The sequence below is a fragment of the Notolepis coatsorum genome (assembly GCF_963971535.1).
Source record: "Notolepis coatsorum genome assembly, chromosome: 1".
Classification (NCBI taxonomy): Eukaryota; Metazoa; Chordata; class Actinopteri; order Aulopiformes; family Paralepididae; genus Notolepis; species Notolepis coatsorum.
This window is the reverse complement of record NC_140165.1, coordinates 272,934,517-272,949,616: the sequence shown is the minus strand read 5'-3', so window position 1 is coordinate 272,949,616 and position 15,100 is coordinate 272,934,517. Positions and strand designations below refer to the sequence as shown.

Sequence of the window (15,100 nt, the reverse complement as noted above, 5' to 3'; positions counted from 1 at the left end):
ATAGGACTCCAACGTTCACAGACAGGAAAAAATACTGCAATATGGCAGTAAATTTAAGAGAACTTAATTAACCAGGTTAACACTTTCAGTGCCACCAGGGGCGCACGACTTAGTGCTTGTATGTACTGTAATGCCACCATCGGCGCCAATGTTAACGTTAATATCGCCTAATCTATGTTTTAAATTATGGCTATGTGTCTAATCTGCCCGTCGCTTATCAAAGAATCATTTTCCAGTCAGTGTTGTCAAGGCAGATTGGTTTTTTATCGCTTCATTTCCGTTTGAGAGCATTTTGAAAAGCACCCGTTTTGAGGTGAAAAACAGCCCATTCTGTGATAATCGCCTTTTACTGGAATATTCCAGAACATTGATATTTGTCGGCCTATTTATGAATCGTTTTCAAATAAACGCTAGATGATCAATAGTATACGTGCACGCACGTTCGAGGCGCGCGCTGATAATAGCCGATTCATTTCCTCATGGATTTTACAGTGAAACAGATGGAGCACATATCACAAAAAAGCTTATATCTCCTCGAAAACGAGTCTGATTATCCTAACATTGATAACATAGATTCCTTACCTGACATCAGATGGTATCCAACTGGTATATTCCAATTCCTGATCACCATTCGAAAAAATCGATAAGTGTATAGATCTAACGTGTATACAGTAGAACTCATGATCCGCGGGGCTCAGAGCCCCCTGAATGAACTCTGGTACTCCGGCTGCATGGGTGAGAAGTGAAATGTGGACTGGAATATTTTTTTCCCCCATCCATTTTCATTGAGTCCATTCCAAAAGGGTGATTTACCATCTGGGAGACGATAGGGGGCGCTTTTTTCACATCTGATCGCCGGCGACCCTTGGGTAGGCTAGGGTAGGCTCGCGTGATGCAATATGATTTCAGATCGCTAAAAAAAAAAAAAAAATAGAAATCTCGTGAGTGGCTTTCAACGTAACTATTGTAAACACGAGTTTAGCCGTGAGTGGCTATCAAAGTGTTAATTTAGGCTAATGTTAGCAAGTCTAAACCTAGCTGTCATCAAACAGCTAAGCTAGCTAGCTGATATAGCTAACATTAGTGAACTTAAGTTCAGCAATTTTGTGTCTCATTTAAATGGTTGTATTTTATCAGATACTAAAAGGAAATCGACACCTGCCATTGGAAAAACCCATATTGATTGACCAGTAACCTATGGTAGAGGGCCATGCTTTTGCTCCATACAGACTGCTGATAGGCTGCTACCGGTACCTTGGTGGATATTTGGCAGTCCTTGTTTTGAAACACTCTTGTTAGAGTGTTAGAAACACTAAAGTTAAAATCAAACAGTGACCTCTAGCAAAAGGATGACAACATGGTACTGCAGATTTGTTTACAGCTTTTGTTTTGGTCAGATGTGTAGATTGGATTTCAGTACAGGGGAGAGGTTGCTACTGTTTGTCACACCTCAGGTTCTACCAAGAGGGGTCTGGAGAAATCGACTATTACCTTTGCGTGGGGTATGTCTGGGAGTGTTGCATTAATTTATTTTACATTTCTTGGACTTTATGGTGTTTTTGTTTTGTTTTTGATTTATTGTGATGTTTCTTCTTGACTTGTTTAAAGAAGACGTGTCCGGCCCATGGGGACATTAAGGGCAGCAAAAAGGGCAGAAAATTAGACCCAGGCAACTACCGCCCTGTTTCTATTCTTACCTCCATCTTGAAAGTCATGGAAAAAATTGTATACGAACAGGTAGAAAAGTACCTTGCGGAAAAAAATAGAATCTTCGAATTCCAATCTGTCTTCAGAACATCCCACTCCACTGACACATGCCTTCTCTATTTGAACGACCACATCAAACAAGAAGTGGACGCGGGCAAATACTGCGGCATGGTCATGCTGGACCTACAAAAGGCCTTCGACACTGTCAATCACTCCATTCTGATTGACAAGCTAAAAGCAATTGGTTTTGATAGTCTATCAGTGAGCTGGATGCAATCCTACCTGGAGGGGAGAGAACAGATGGTGGAGGTAAACGGTACCCTATCCCCCCCCCCCCCTCCCAGTGAGCTGTGGTGTTCCACAACGAAGCATACTAAGACCGCTACTGTTCCTAATTTATGCAAATGACATGTCGTCAGCTTGTGACTGCAACTTGTTCCTGTTCGCGGACGACTCAGCCCTGCTGGTCTCTGACAAGAACAAGTTACAGGTTGAAAAACCCAGTAATACACGAGACCCTCTTCTTGGAACCAAGTAAGGTTTCATCGATAATCCAATGTACAGTTACCCCCACCCCACCTACCCATCCCCACCCACCCACCCAACCACCTCCAATGTACAGTTCCCACCCCACCTGAGCTGTACTGTATTGTACCCATTCTGCAATCTGTTAATAACATTTTCAATCAATCAATCAATCAAAACGTGTGTTGTCGGGCCTTACAAATACATTTTATTTGAGTTACTGAACTCCAACCCACATATCAGACCAAAACAAAAATGTAAACAAATACCAACCGGGGCTCTTTTGCCTAGAGGTTGCTGTTTGACGGCATTCTACCTTTAAATGTATAGTGAAGGTAGAGGAAGCTTGGATGTCTTGTGACAAATGTCTCGTCCTATTTACAGGAAGAGTGTGGAGTACAGCCAGAAGACCATGAAAAAGGCTCTGAAGGAGGTGGAAAAGATGCAAGCTGATATGGGAGGAACAGAGATCCTTCAACCCCTCAAACATATCTACAGCCAGCCCTGCATCCCCAGCCAGCCCAGACAAGTAATACACACACACACACGCACACACGCACGCACGCACGCACGCACGCACGCACGCACGCACGCACGCACGCACGCACACACACACACATTTGATTAAGTGAAATATGAGATCATTACATAGACGTGCATTCTGTAACTAACCCTAATAAACATAACCCTAATTCATTCAATTCATTCAATTCAATCAAACCTTTATTTATTCTCAAAGACAATTGAGGTCACCCTCATTTTCTATGTCGTCAAGACTTTTCAATGCATAAATATTTTTACAATATAATAATAATAAATATGAATAACTCTTTTCATGGATCGCAGTCCAGAGTGCCCCACATCAGTTAGTATACAATGAACATAGGCATAAAATCAGCATATAGTTAATAATAATAATAATAATTCATTTAATTTATATAGCGCTTCTCAATAACCCGAAGTCGCTGACAGTAGTCGGGAGCAGGAGTACAAACAAAGAAACGAAAGCAAAGAAACAAAAACAAAAACAACAAAGAAAGCAAAGAAACAAAAACAAAAGGATCATGAGACCATGGGGGGAACAGGGGAGACAGCCTGATAGCACAAAAAAGACTGGAGACATCAATCAGGTTGGAGGGGAGGGGGGGGTTTAGGGGTGGGGGGGGTTGAAGGCAAGGGAGAACAGGTGGGTTTTGAGGCGAGCTTTGAAGGTGGAGAGTGTAGGGGAGTCTCTGATGGACTGGGGGAGGGAGTTCCAGAGTCGGGGTGCAGTGCGAGAGAAGGCCCGATCTCCAAAGTTTTTAAGCTTGGATGTCGGGACAGTGAGGGAGGCAGTGGAGGAGGACCGGAGGGAACGGGTGGGGCGGTAGGGGAGAAGGAGATCAGTCAGGTAGGGGGGGGCCAGGCTGTGGAGGGCTTTGAAGGTGAGGAGTAGTGTTTTAAAGTTAATGCAGTGTTTGATCGGGAGCCAGTGGAGGGAGTGGAGGACAGGAGTGATGTGTTCGCGGGACCGGGTGTTAGTGAGGAGGCGGGCGGCTGAATTTTGGACCATTTGCAGTTTATGGAGGGAGCGGGAGGTGATACCAGTGAGGAGGGAGTTGCAGTAGTCCAGGCGGGAGGAGATGAAGGCGTGAATGAGGGATTCAGCAGCGGGGGGGGAGAGGCAGTGACGGATTTTTGCGATGTTGCGGAGGTGAAAGTAGGATATTTTTACGATGGAGCGGACGTGGGGGTCAAATGAGAGGGTGGGGTCAAGGTAGGGCTGGGCGATATAATGATAACGATAAATATCGCGATATATTTTAATAATCGATATCGAATATCGAAATTAAAAAAAAATCGAAAAATCGTTTTTTATTTTTATTTTTTTAACTTTTTTTTTACCTGCAACAGGGCAGTTTTAAAACCAGAGACAGTGGACAGACTTGTCTTTCTTGCCTGCAACTTAAAGTAATGGCTTTGCTTGTCCAAATACTTACCAAATTCAGATTTCTTTTTCTCTTGTCCATTTATTTTGTTTGCTTTCTAATTTAAAATACATTTTGAAACCGTCTGTACACAGTAGGCTATGTGTGCTAGCAGAACTAGACTCCAGTCACGAGTCACAGTGCACATGTGCGGTGGTTTGTCCACCAAAAAAGCGCCAAAAGATCGAAAATAAACTAGCAGAGCCAGAACTGTTCAACTCCTCTGGAGCCACAGCCAGCAGAGAAGCCGGTTTACTTTAGCTTTTAAACCAGCTGCAGCCTGAGAACTGGAGTGTGAGGGGATGTAACACTAAAGATGGCGGCAATGACAAAGAATTGCTGCAAAATAAACATACATCTGTTGTAAAAATGTTTTTTATTTTTTTTTATACTTATAACAATTCGATAATTATCGATATCGAGAAATAAAATAAAATTATCATATCGTTATCGCGATATGATTTTTTTCCATATCGCCCAGCCCTAGGTCAAGGAGGACACCAAGGTTGCGGACTAGGGGGGAGGGGGTGATGGTGGAGTCGTTGATGGTGAGTGTGATGGGTCCGGATCTGGTGAGGGTGGTTTTGGTGCCAATGATGAGAAGTTCAGTCTTGTCACTGTTCAGTTTGAGGAAGTTGTGAGTCAACCAAGTTTGGAGTTCGGTGATGCAGGATTCGATGTGACTGAGGGGTGGGCTGTGGGGGGATTGTGTACTGATGTAGATTTGGGTGTCGTCAGCGTAACAGTGGAAGTTGAGGTGGTATTTACGGATGATGTGACCAAGGGGGAGAATGTAGCAGATGGAGAGCAGGGGGCCAAGGACTGAGCCTTGGGGGACCCCCTGTGTGACTGGGGAGGGGGAGGAGGTGTGGCCGGAGAGGGAGATGAATTGGTGTCTGTCTGTGAGGTAGGAGGAGAACCAGCCAAGTGCTGTGCCCTCAACACCCAGTTGGTGCAGCCTTTGGAGGAGGATGGAGTGACACACTGTGTCAAAGGCTGCACTGAGATCGAGTAGGATCAGGATGTTGAGGGCACCGGAGTCAGCGGAGATGAGGAGGTCGTTGATGACCTTAACCAGTGCAGTTTCGGTGCTGTGAGCGGGACGGAAGCCAGACTGAAGGGGTTCATAGATGGTGTTGGACTGGAGATGGGAGTGGAGTTGGGAGGCAGCAATACGTTCCAGTGTTTTTGAGAAAAAAGGAAGATTGGATATGGGGCGGTAGTTGGAGAGGCTGGATGGGTCAAGAGTGGGTTTTTTGAGGACAGGGGTGACAGCGGCGAGTTTATAGGGGGAGGGGACGTGGCCTAGGGATAGTGACTGGTTGAAAAGGGCGGTGAGGTGGGGGATGAGAGCAGGGAGGCAGGTTTTGGTGAGAGTAGTGGGTAGGGGGTTAAGGGAGCAGGTAGTGGTCTTGGAGGTGGTCATGAGGTCCATGATGAAGGAGGAGTCAACTGGGGCGAAGGCAGTAAAAGGGGTGGGAGGGATGGAGTCGGGTGGGGGAAAAATGTTGGTCGGGGGGGCGAGGGTGGGGGAATTGGCGAAGCAGGCAGTCAGTGAGCTGTTGATTAGAGATACTTTATTATTGAAGAAGAGGAGAAACGAGTTGCAGAGGTCAGGGGAGGAGAGTGAGTTATTGTCCGGGGGTTGTAGGAGTTTCTTGACAGTGGAGAAGAGGGTCCGGGGGTTGCGGTTGCTGCTGTTGATGATGGTGGAGTAGTGGGCAGATTTGGCAGCTTGGAGTGCATCACGGTAGGAGGAGACGTGCTGTTTGTGGAGGTCGGCGTGGATGGTGAGGTGTTTTTTTTTATAGAGGCGTTCTAGTTGACGGCCGGTCTGCTTCATGGAGCGGAGTTCCGGAGTGTACCAGGGGGAGGAGGTGGTGAATGAGACAGTGATGGTTTTCAGGGGTGCCAGTGAGTCAAGGGAGTCAGAGAGAGTAGAGTTGAGGAGGAGGGCGTAGTCGTCAGGGTTAGAGGGGGTGGAGTCAGGGGGAAAGGCAGAGGATATGGACTGAGACAGTGTGAGAGGGTCGATGGATTTTTTTTTTTTAAACTTTGACCAGTCAGCTGGTTCTTTTCGCGTTTATCGCTTTTTCTGGTCAAGTATGACCGACAGAAACAGGTTGAATGGGGTATAGATGGGGGGAAAGACACTCTGAGAAAATACGGCGAGTCCGGGAGTCGAACTCGTGTACCCCAGATCCGTGACGCGCACGGTTGTCCCCGACGCCGAAATAGCGTTCGAGGTACGCGGTGAGCTACTGGAGCTCCCCAGGGTCGATGGATTTTATGTTACGGAAAGAGATGGTGCGTTTGTTGGAGTGGTGGGGTGGGGGAAGGGGAGCAGAGAAAAGGATGCAGTAGTGGTCAGAGAGTGGGAATGGGATGGGGTGAGGATTGGATATGGGTAGGGAGGCAGAGCAAACAAGGTCAAGTGTGTGGCCTTTGTTGTGGGTGGGGAAGTTGATGTGCTGGGTGAGGCTAAAACAGTCAAGGAGGGAGAGGAAGTCAGGAGTGAGGTTTGAGTTTGGTTGGTCAACATGGATGTTGAGTTCACCGGTAAGTAGGAGGCGGGTGGAGAGAGTGGAGGCTATGGTCAGGAGATCAGAAAGTTCAGTTAGAAAAGAGGGATGAGGCTTTGGAGGGCGGTAGAGGAGTAGTGCAGTGATAGAGTTGGGGAGGGATAGGGCAAGGTATTCAAAGGATAGCATGGGAGGGAGGTTTAGGTGCAGTTCAGTGATGGATAGGGAGAGTTTGTGGAAAACGGCAAGACCCCCCCCTCGGCCAGAGAGGCGGGGCTTGGCGATGAAGCTGTAATTTGGGGGGGTAGCTTGGTTGAGGGAGTAGAAGTCCGAGGGCTGTTGCCAGGTTTCAGTGAGGAGGAGTAGGTCAAGGTTGTTGTCCAGTAGTAGTTCATAGATCAGAGGTGATTTGTTAGAGAGAGAACGGGTGTTGAGGAGAGCAAGGGAGATGGATGGGGGAGCAGGGAGGAAGGAGCGAAGGTTATCGAGGTTAGCGGTGCGGCGGGTGGGGGTGGCAGGGGGGCGAGAGGTAGTTCAGGAAGAGTAACAGAATAAGTAACAATGCATAAATTGCAGACATAAGAATAGGTATAAAAGACAATAAAAGTAGTGCGACATAAACATGCAGACACAAGAATAGGCATAAAATAGGTCAATAACGATCACACTACAATAGCTCATCAAACTCAATCAGGATGTCAAAAATGTCCTCATTTGGTAGCGTGTCCTGATTTCATGAATGTGAGTGTTGAAATTGTCCTGATTTTTCACATAAACGAGGTACAGACACACACACTGTACAGCTCAAAAAAGGCTGGTGGTGGGTCTGACGTTTGGTCCACCCACATTATTTTTTTATGTTTAGTCAAGTGTCAAGTGCTCCTTTATTAATCCCTTTGGGGAAACATATAACATCACTTACAATTAGGGATGCTCGATATTGACTTTTTTACCGATACCGATATACCGATATTGTCCAACTCTTAACACTTTAATCGCCGAAAACGCTGGAACTCATCTTTCCCCGCCATGCTCATTCTGCCGAAGACGCCGTAACACGTCTTTGATATCAATATTTCAAAAATCTGTGATCGATATATCTCCGGGGACCTGAGATATATTGCTGAGCTCCACTCAACTGTCTAACGGTTCAAGAGCGCCATCTGGTGGCCGATCGGCAGATCGGCCAACAGGAAGTGACGCGCCAAACAGGAAGTGCTCATCCATATTTTGTCCGGGCACTCGCGATCGTTAGCCGGACTCCATCTCGACACACTGGATAATCAATCGCTCGCCCTAACTCAATAAACAACATTATTTGGACGTATATAGTATTATACAACCTGGAAATGGTTCATCTAGAATCCCATAATCGAAAACTGTCTACTCCAAGCTGATCGTCCAACGGCGCGAGGAAGATACGGTAAGATCCAGCGTTATTTTCCAACGTGTTCTTTACTAACTGCTCTGATGACCATATGACCCACACTAGATGAATGATATAACGTTGCCCACGGAATTATAAACGACCCCCCGCCCATCCGGTCAACATCAGATGATACGTAGTAACTTCTAGAAGTACCTCCAGTTGACATTTTTTATCTGGCACCGATCGCTACCAAACTGTATTTGATCATCAATATAATGCATTTGGGGCTATAAATCAAGTTCTGGAGAAAGCTGCAGAAAACGATAAAAACATACTTATACTTTAGACCATATTTTAGTATGAATATGTGAATGAAAAAGTATAACGTTGCTACACCCTGAACAATAGATATAGGACATTGAATGGGCCATAATAATGTCAATTTAGCAATAGAATTTAAAAAGGTATAGCCCTGCAAAGAAGGGGAACTTCTCCATAGACAAATAGAGCTGGCTAGGGATGGTAAATTATGAATTTAACCATGGCGATCAAAGTGTTAATTTCCGATACCGATATCAACCGATATCACATTTTAATGCCGATATCGGCCGATAATATCGGTAGGCCGATAATATCGGACATCATTTCTATAGAAATGTAAAAATAATAAAATTGAAAACCGATACCGATATTTTCCGATATCACATTTTAATGCAGATATCGGCCGATAATATCGGTAGGCCGATAATATCGGACATCCCTACTTACAATACATACATACTACATGCAGTTAAATACATAGATACATAGTTACAAAGACCACAATATCACAGTTTATGTCCATAACAGCAGAGGTAGGGGGGTTGCTACAGGGAGTTCAGTGTCCGTATGGCAGTGGGGAAGAAGCTGTTGCTGGGTGGGGCTTGTTTGCGTCCCTGCAGCTTCTGATTCAATTGGGCGAGATGCTCGGTTATGTCACACAACATAGCAAAGTCACACAGCCAGTTTGCATCTGACCGTTCAGACAATATTTCTTCAGCCACAATAAAGCCGTCACTGCTGCATGGTTTCTGGCTGTAGCTCCTGTGAACATAATGTACTCTGCTGCGATTTCAGTCTGCCTTTTAATTCATGGACAATTTGTTGTTTTTCTTGGAGGCTAAATCTGGCATGTTTCAAGTTTGTTCAAGTTCAAGTTTCAAGTTTGTTTATTAATTATCGCAATAAAATACACATACTTTATGATGAAATGCTTGGTTCTGTATGAGCCCCAGAGTGTGCGTCATACAGTAAAAGAAAAGTAAAAATGTAAGTAAAGAGGAATATACAATATACATATACAATATAAAGTACAACCTAGGTACAGTCTAAGTACAGTGAGTAAAATGAGTAAACGGTGAGGTACAATGCAGAAAATGAGATACAAAACTTTGAGGTAAGGTGCAAATGAGGTATGAATGTAGTCTAAAGTGAGTGTTAAGGTGAGTTTGTTTAAAAGTGCGTGTGGATGTGTGTGCAATGAGTGTAGATGATGGGTTGTTAAATGGAGTCATTGAGCATCCTGATGGCCTGGGGATAGAAGCTCCTTCCGAGTCTCTCTGTACTGACCATGAGACTCCGGTAGCGCTTGCCTGACCGCAGCAGTTCAAAGAGGCAGTTGTTTGGGTGACTAGAGTCTTTGGAGTGGGAAGCCAACCTCCAATTGTGCGTTCGGCTGAACGGGCCACTCTCTGTAGTCTGCTGCGGTCATGTGCGGTGCTATTCCCAAACCAGGAGGTGATGTTACGAGTCAGGATGCTCTCTATTGTGCATGAGTAGAAGTTCTTAAGGATCTTCTGACTCACTTTGAACTTCCTTAGACGCCTAAGGAAGTAGAGGCGCTGCCGTGCCTTTTTCACTACACTGTCAATGTGTGTGGTCCATGTCAAGTCCTCGGATATGTGGACTCCGAGGTACTTAAAACTGTTCACTCTCTCGACCGGTGCCCCGTCGATGCTGAGGGGGCTGTAGTCCCTCTTTCGTTTTGCTGACGTTCAGGGAGAGGCTGTTCTCCCGGCACCACAGCGCCAGGTTCTCTACCTCTCCCAGGTAGGCCCTCTCGTCGTTTGCAGAGATCAGGCCCACCACAACTGTGTCATCAGCTAACTTGATAATTGTGTTGCTGTTCCGCTGTGCCACACAGTCATGTGTGTACAGCGAGTAGAGGAGGGGGCTCAGAACACAGCCCTGGGGGGCACCTGTGTTGAGAGTGATGGATGAGGAGGTGCAGTTGCCTGCTCTCACCACCTGGGGTCTTCCTGTCAGGAAGTCCAAGACCCACTGGCAGATGTCGTAGTTCAAGCCCAGGTCTCTGAGCTTGACTACAAGCTTGGGGGGGACTATGGTATTGAATGCTGAGCTGTAGTCAATAAATAGCATTCTCACATAAGTTCCCCTGCCTCTTGTCCAGGTGTGATGCTGCTGTGTGCAGCACATGGGCTATGGCGTCCTCCGTGGACCTGTTGGGGCGATATGCAAACAGGGAGGCACAGATGTAACCCTTCACTAGCTTCTCAAAGCACTTCATGGCTATGGAGGTGAGAGCTACAGACCAGGGCGATAGTCGTTGAGTCAAGCAGCGTGGATTTTTTGGGTACAGGGATAATGGTGGACTTCTTCAGACGGGTGGGGATGACAGACTGTTCTAAGGACAGGTTGAATATGTCAGTGAATGCCGGGGCCAGTTGGTCGGCACAGACATTTAGGACGCGACCAGGGATACCGTCCAGTCCTGCTGCCTTCCTGGTATTCACTTTCTTAAAGGTCCTCCTCACCGCATGTTCTGTTATCCTGAACACTGAGTCTCCATCGGCAGTGGCTCTACTCTCCATTGCAGTGGCCTGTAGGCTGTTGTTATTTACAGCCTCAAACCGTGCATAGAAGGTATTGAGTTTGTTTGCCAGGGAGATATCATTATTCAGCATTATTCAGTGCCTTTGTAATCTGTCATTGTTCTGAGGCCTTGCCACATACCTCTGGAATCAGCCTGTTCAAACTGAAGTTACACCTTATCCCTGTATCGCCTTTTTGCCTCTATTACTGTCCTCCTTACGATGTATCTTGCCGCCTTGTGCTCGTCCATGTTGACTGTCACAAGCCCGGCTTTATAGGCTGAGGTGTGCACATTCAGAGCCTCACGGACGGATTTGTCTACCCAAGGCTTTTGGTTTTGTGAAAACTCTAATTGTGGTGGAGGGGATTGTTTCTTCTACCAGAGTACCAACAAAGTCCAGCACTGTTACAGTGTAATCATTTATATTATCTGTGTTTTCACAGAACACGCTCCAGTCTGTGCAATCGAGTGCCGCTTGTAGCGTGTTCCCTGAGTCCACAGACAGACGCTTCACTTCTCACGTTTTTCTGTAGTAGTTGCAATATCCAAAAGTATGGCTGAAAAAACACCCTGGATCCATAGCCTGAAGTCTTGTGTAGTACATGTTCAAATTTTATAAAAATCTGTTAAGAAATTTGCGATATAGAGCGGTTTTGGTAAAATGAGAAAAAAAAGGTCTGCAGGTTTCCATTTTCTCATAGACTCAATGCATTCGGCGCATTTTTTACTTCCTGTTTTCGCTCGTGACTTTTCACCTAGATCCCTGATTCGCTCATCCCCAAGTGGGGTAGCATTGGAAAGCCACACTCATTGGTTACAACTAGGGATGTCCGATATTGTCTTTGGCGCACGCCTCACATATCGGCATGTAACTCGATAACCGCTGAACGGATTTTGCTGAAACGGCCATCAGCAGGCAATAAATAAAATAATACAGTGCAATAATGGAATAGTAGAATAGAATAAATAGTAAAATTATGCAATAGAATGGACAGAGTAAAATAGTGCTACAGTACAGCAGAGTGTATTAGAAGGCTATGGTGAAGAGGTACATTTTTAGCTTATTTTTGAAAATATTAAGAGATATAGCTTCCCTAATGTCCTGAGGGGTTACAATACCCTGACTGTATTAAAGATTGTGATATATTAAACCACTACTAGTTATGTACTTTAATTACTGGCCATACAGTACATGAATATATATGGTGAACACCCACACAAGAATACGGCATTGACACATAAAGTTCTATTGGAGGGTTATTTATTATTATTAAGCAACGTTAGGTTACAGATTGAGAATTAGGCTGACGCTTGTATGGCGAAGAACACACGTAAAGTCAGTCAAGACTCAAGAGCATAAGTCAATGAGAATAGTATGAATACTAGGATGGGTCTAAGCTGACGCCACCTGTGGTATAGCAATTATATTGGCCACACCGGTACCAGCTGGAGACACTGGGGGGTTCCCTCCGGGGTGTAAGGCCGGTAGGGGTAGAGGAATGTTCGGGTACAAAGTCTGGGTCAACGAGGAATAACGAGGCTCCAGATACAGGAGCCGGTGCATGTACTCCCTTGATCAGCAGACAAAGCAACAGTTGTAATCCAGTATGCTCGACAGCATTGACGACAGCCAGCCAGCCCCTTCCAAGAGGCGGGCCCGAGTGATGATCCTCACGGGGGTAAATCCCAAACGACAGTGGGATCAACAGTTCTCTTCTCCAGTGGTCACGGTCCCAAAGCAATATAATCCAACCAGAAATGGTTCTGCAATCGCCGGTGTAGATTCTCCGGTGTACATATCCAACGGTTCTCGCCTAGGACTCCTCGGGTGTGGGCACGGATTTAGGCCGCACAGCCTGGATAAGTGCACTAGCTAAATACACGACGAACCGGTGGTAATGCTGGTCACTGAAGAACTGTAGCCGCACGATACACTATAAATGATCGACTATTACTTCACATTAGATTAAGTCGAACTCAACGTTACTGCGTTAAACTCTGACACTTTAACATTCTATTCGCACGCGGTTCTCAATGCTCTATTTAGATGCAAGGTTGCTCACTTCACTGCACGTTGACTCGTGGTGAAGGCATTAAGGTTTTGGTAAGACTGAATGAACTACTGCTGTTTACACCTGCACCGTATTTATACTTAAGTGACAATCTAGTCCCAACCGGGTCACTTTGGTCCTGAATCACTACACTGCCAAAGGCATGTTCTAACATGCCCCAAACTCGCCCACTGCACCTGTCTGAGTGCGAGACTGCTTGGAGCCTGGGGGGGCTGTCCAATAGGAGAGCGAATATTACTCTGGTTTGTACGCAGGTAAAGGGATATTCCGTGTATATATACAAATAATATACAAGGTATATCAAACGATACATATATTCAGTTTAATCTGACCCTTTGCAACAGGTAGTGTGTTCCATAACTTTGATGCATAGTTTGCAACGGCTGCATCCCTGATTGTCCTTAGACTGTGGCTTGGAACCTTCAATAGACCAGTAGTAGATGATCGCAATGTTCTAGGAGGCACATAGTTGACTAGAGAATTTGCAATGTAGCTTGGTCCTGTTCCATTTAGTGCTTTGTATATAAGGAGGAGGACCTTGAAATCAATTCTAAATGTTACCGGAAGCCAGTGTAGGTTAGCTAATACAGGACTGATGTGGTCTCTCCTCTTGGTTCTAGTTAGTAGCCTAGCTGCCGAGTTTTGAATGAGTTGGAGTCGTTCTGTGTTTTTTTTTGGGAGGCCAGTGAGGAGTGCATTACAGTAGTCAAGTCGGCTTGAGATAAAGGCATGGATCAGTTTTTCAGCATCTTTTTGATTTATAAACGGCCGTACCTTAGCTATGTTTCTAGGGTGGAAAATTATGTTTTTGTCACCTTGTTGATGTGTGATTTAAAGCTTAGGTCTGAGTCTATTATAACACCAAGACTTGTAACTTCGGTTTTGATCCAAGGAGTAAGTTGCCCCATATTGCTCTGTAACATTTCTCTTTTTGTTATAGGACCGACTAGTAGGATTTCAGTTTCGCCCTCATTTAATTTTAGGAAGTTGTTCGTCATCCATTTGTTTATTGCTAAGAGACAGGCGGAAATGGAGTTTATAGCTGTGTGATAATTTGGTTCAGCGGAGATGTACAATTGTGTGTCATCTGCGTAACTATGGAAACATACATTGTGCTTTCTAATGATGTCTCCGAGTGGCAGCATGTACAGTATAGTGAGAATAATAATGGACCAAGGCAGCTCCCCTGTGGAACTCCGAAGTAGGTGTCATGTTTCTCAGAAGAATGATCTCCAAGCCTGACGTAATATTTTCTCCCTTTGATATATGTTCAGATGACAAAAAGGTTAAAAAAAGAAAAGGAAAAAAAGCCAACATCCAGTTTTATGTCTTTCATGGTCTGTCATCTTTCTGTCTGTGCCCACAAAAGTAGAACTAAGCTGGTTAGAATAACAACATGCAACTTGACATTTCTGATTGTCATTTATTGTTGAGCCCCCATGTCATAAAAATACAAAAACTGTAAAAAAATATGTTTTAACTATAGCCTACACTTAAATACAATTATGTATTTGAGATTCTCTTAAATTTTTTTTATTTTTTGAATGTTTGTATTCTTAAACTAATTTAATCTATTGAATAACGACCTGTTGAATGTAACTACAGTTTAATATCTTAAACTAATTTAATCTATTGAACCGTAGTTGCATTCAACAGGTCGTTATACCTCTGACTTCTCTGTCTCTGGTCTTTCAGAGACACACACACACACACACACACACACACACACACACACACACACACACACACACACACACACACACACACACACACACACACACACACACACACACACACACACACACACACACACACACACACACACACACACACACACACACACACACACACACACACACACACACACACACACACACACACACACACACACACACACACACACACACACACACACACACAGAGCTCCCTCCCCGGTCCCCGCTCGCCCCTGTCCTGTAAGGTATTGGCTCGTGTCGCTACACAGACATGTTTGTATGTTGCACGGTACTTCCTGACTTACCTACTAGTAAACAAACAGTCAACGTGATCACACGCTCTCCGTCTCT

The 15,100-nt window shown here is 45.1% G+C and overlaps 1 protein-coding gene across 8 annotated transcripts in view; it reads left to right on the top strand.

Annotated features, from left to right (window-relative positions):
• The window catches only part of LOC311232811 (von Willebrand factor A domain-containing protein 5A-like), a 152,016-nt gene that overhangs the window by 56,185 nt on the left and 80,731 nt on the right, over nucleotides 1–15,100 (top strand). For all 8 annotated transcript variants that reach the window (XM_084319621.1, XM_084319620.1, XM_084319617.1 and 5 more), the window contains one exon: nucleotides 2,617–2,761. In XM_084319621.1, the coding sequence (XP_084175747.1) occupies nucleotides 2,617–2,761 (145 nt within the window). The remainder of the gene's footprint in view (nucleotides 1–2,616; nucleotides 2,762–15,100) is intronic.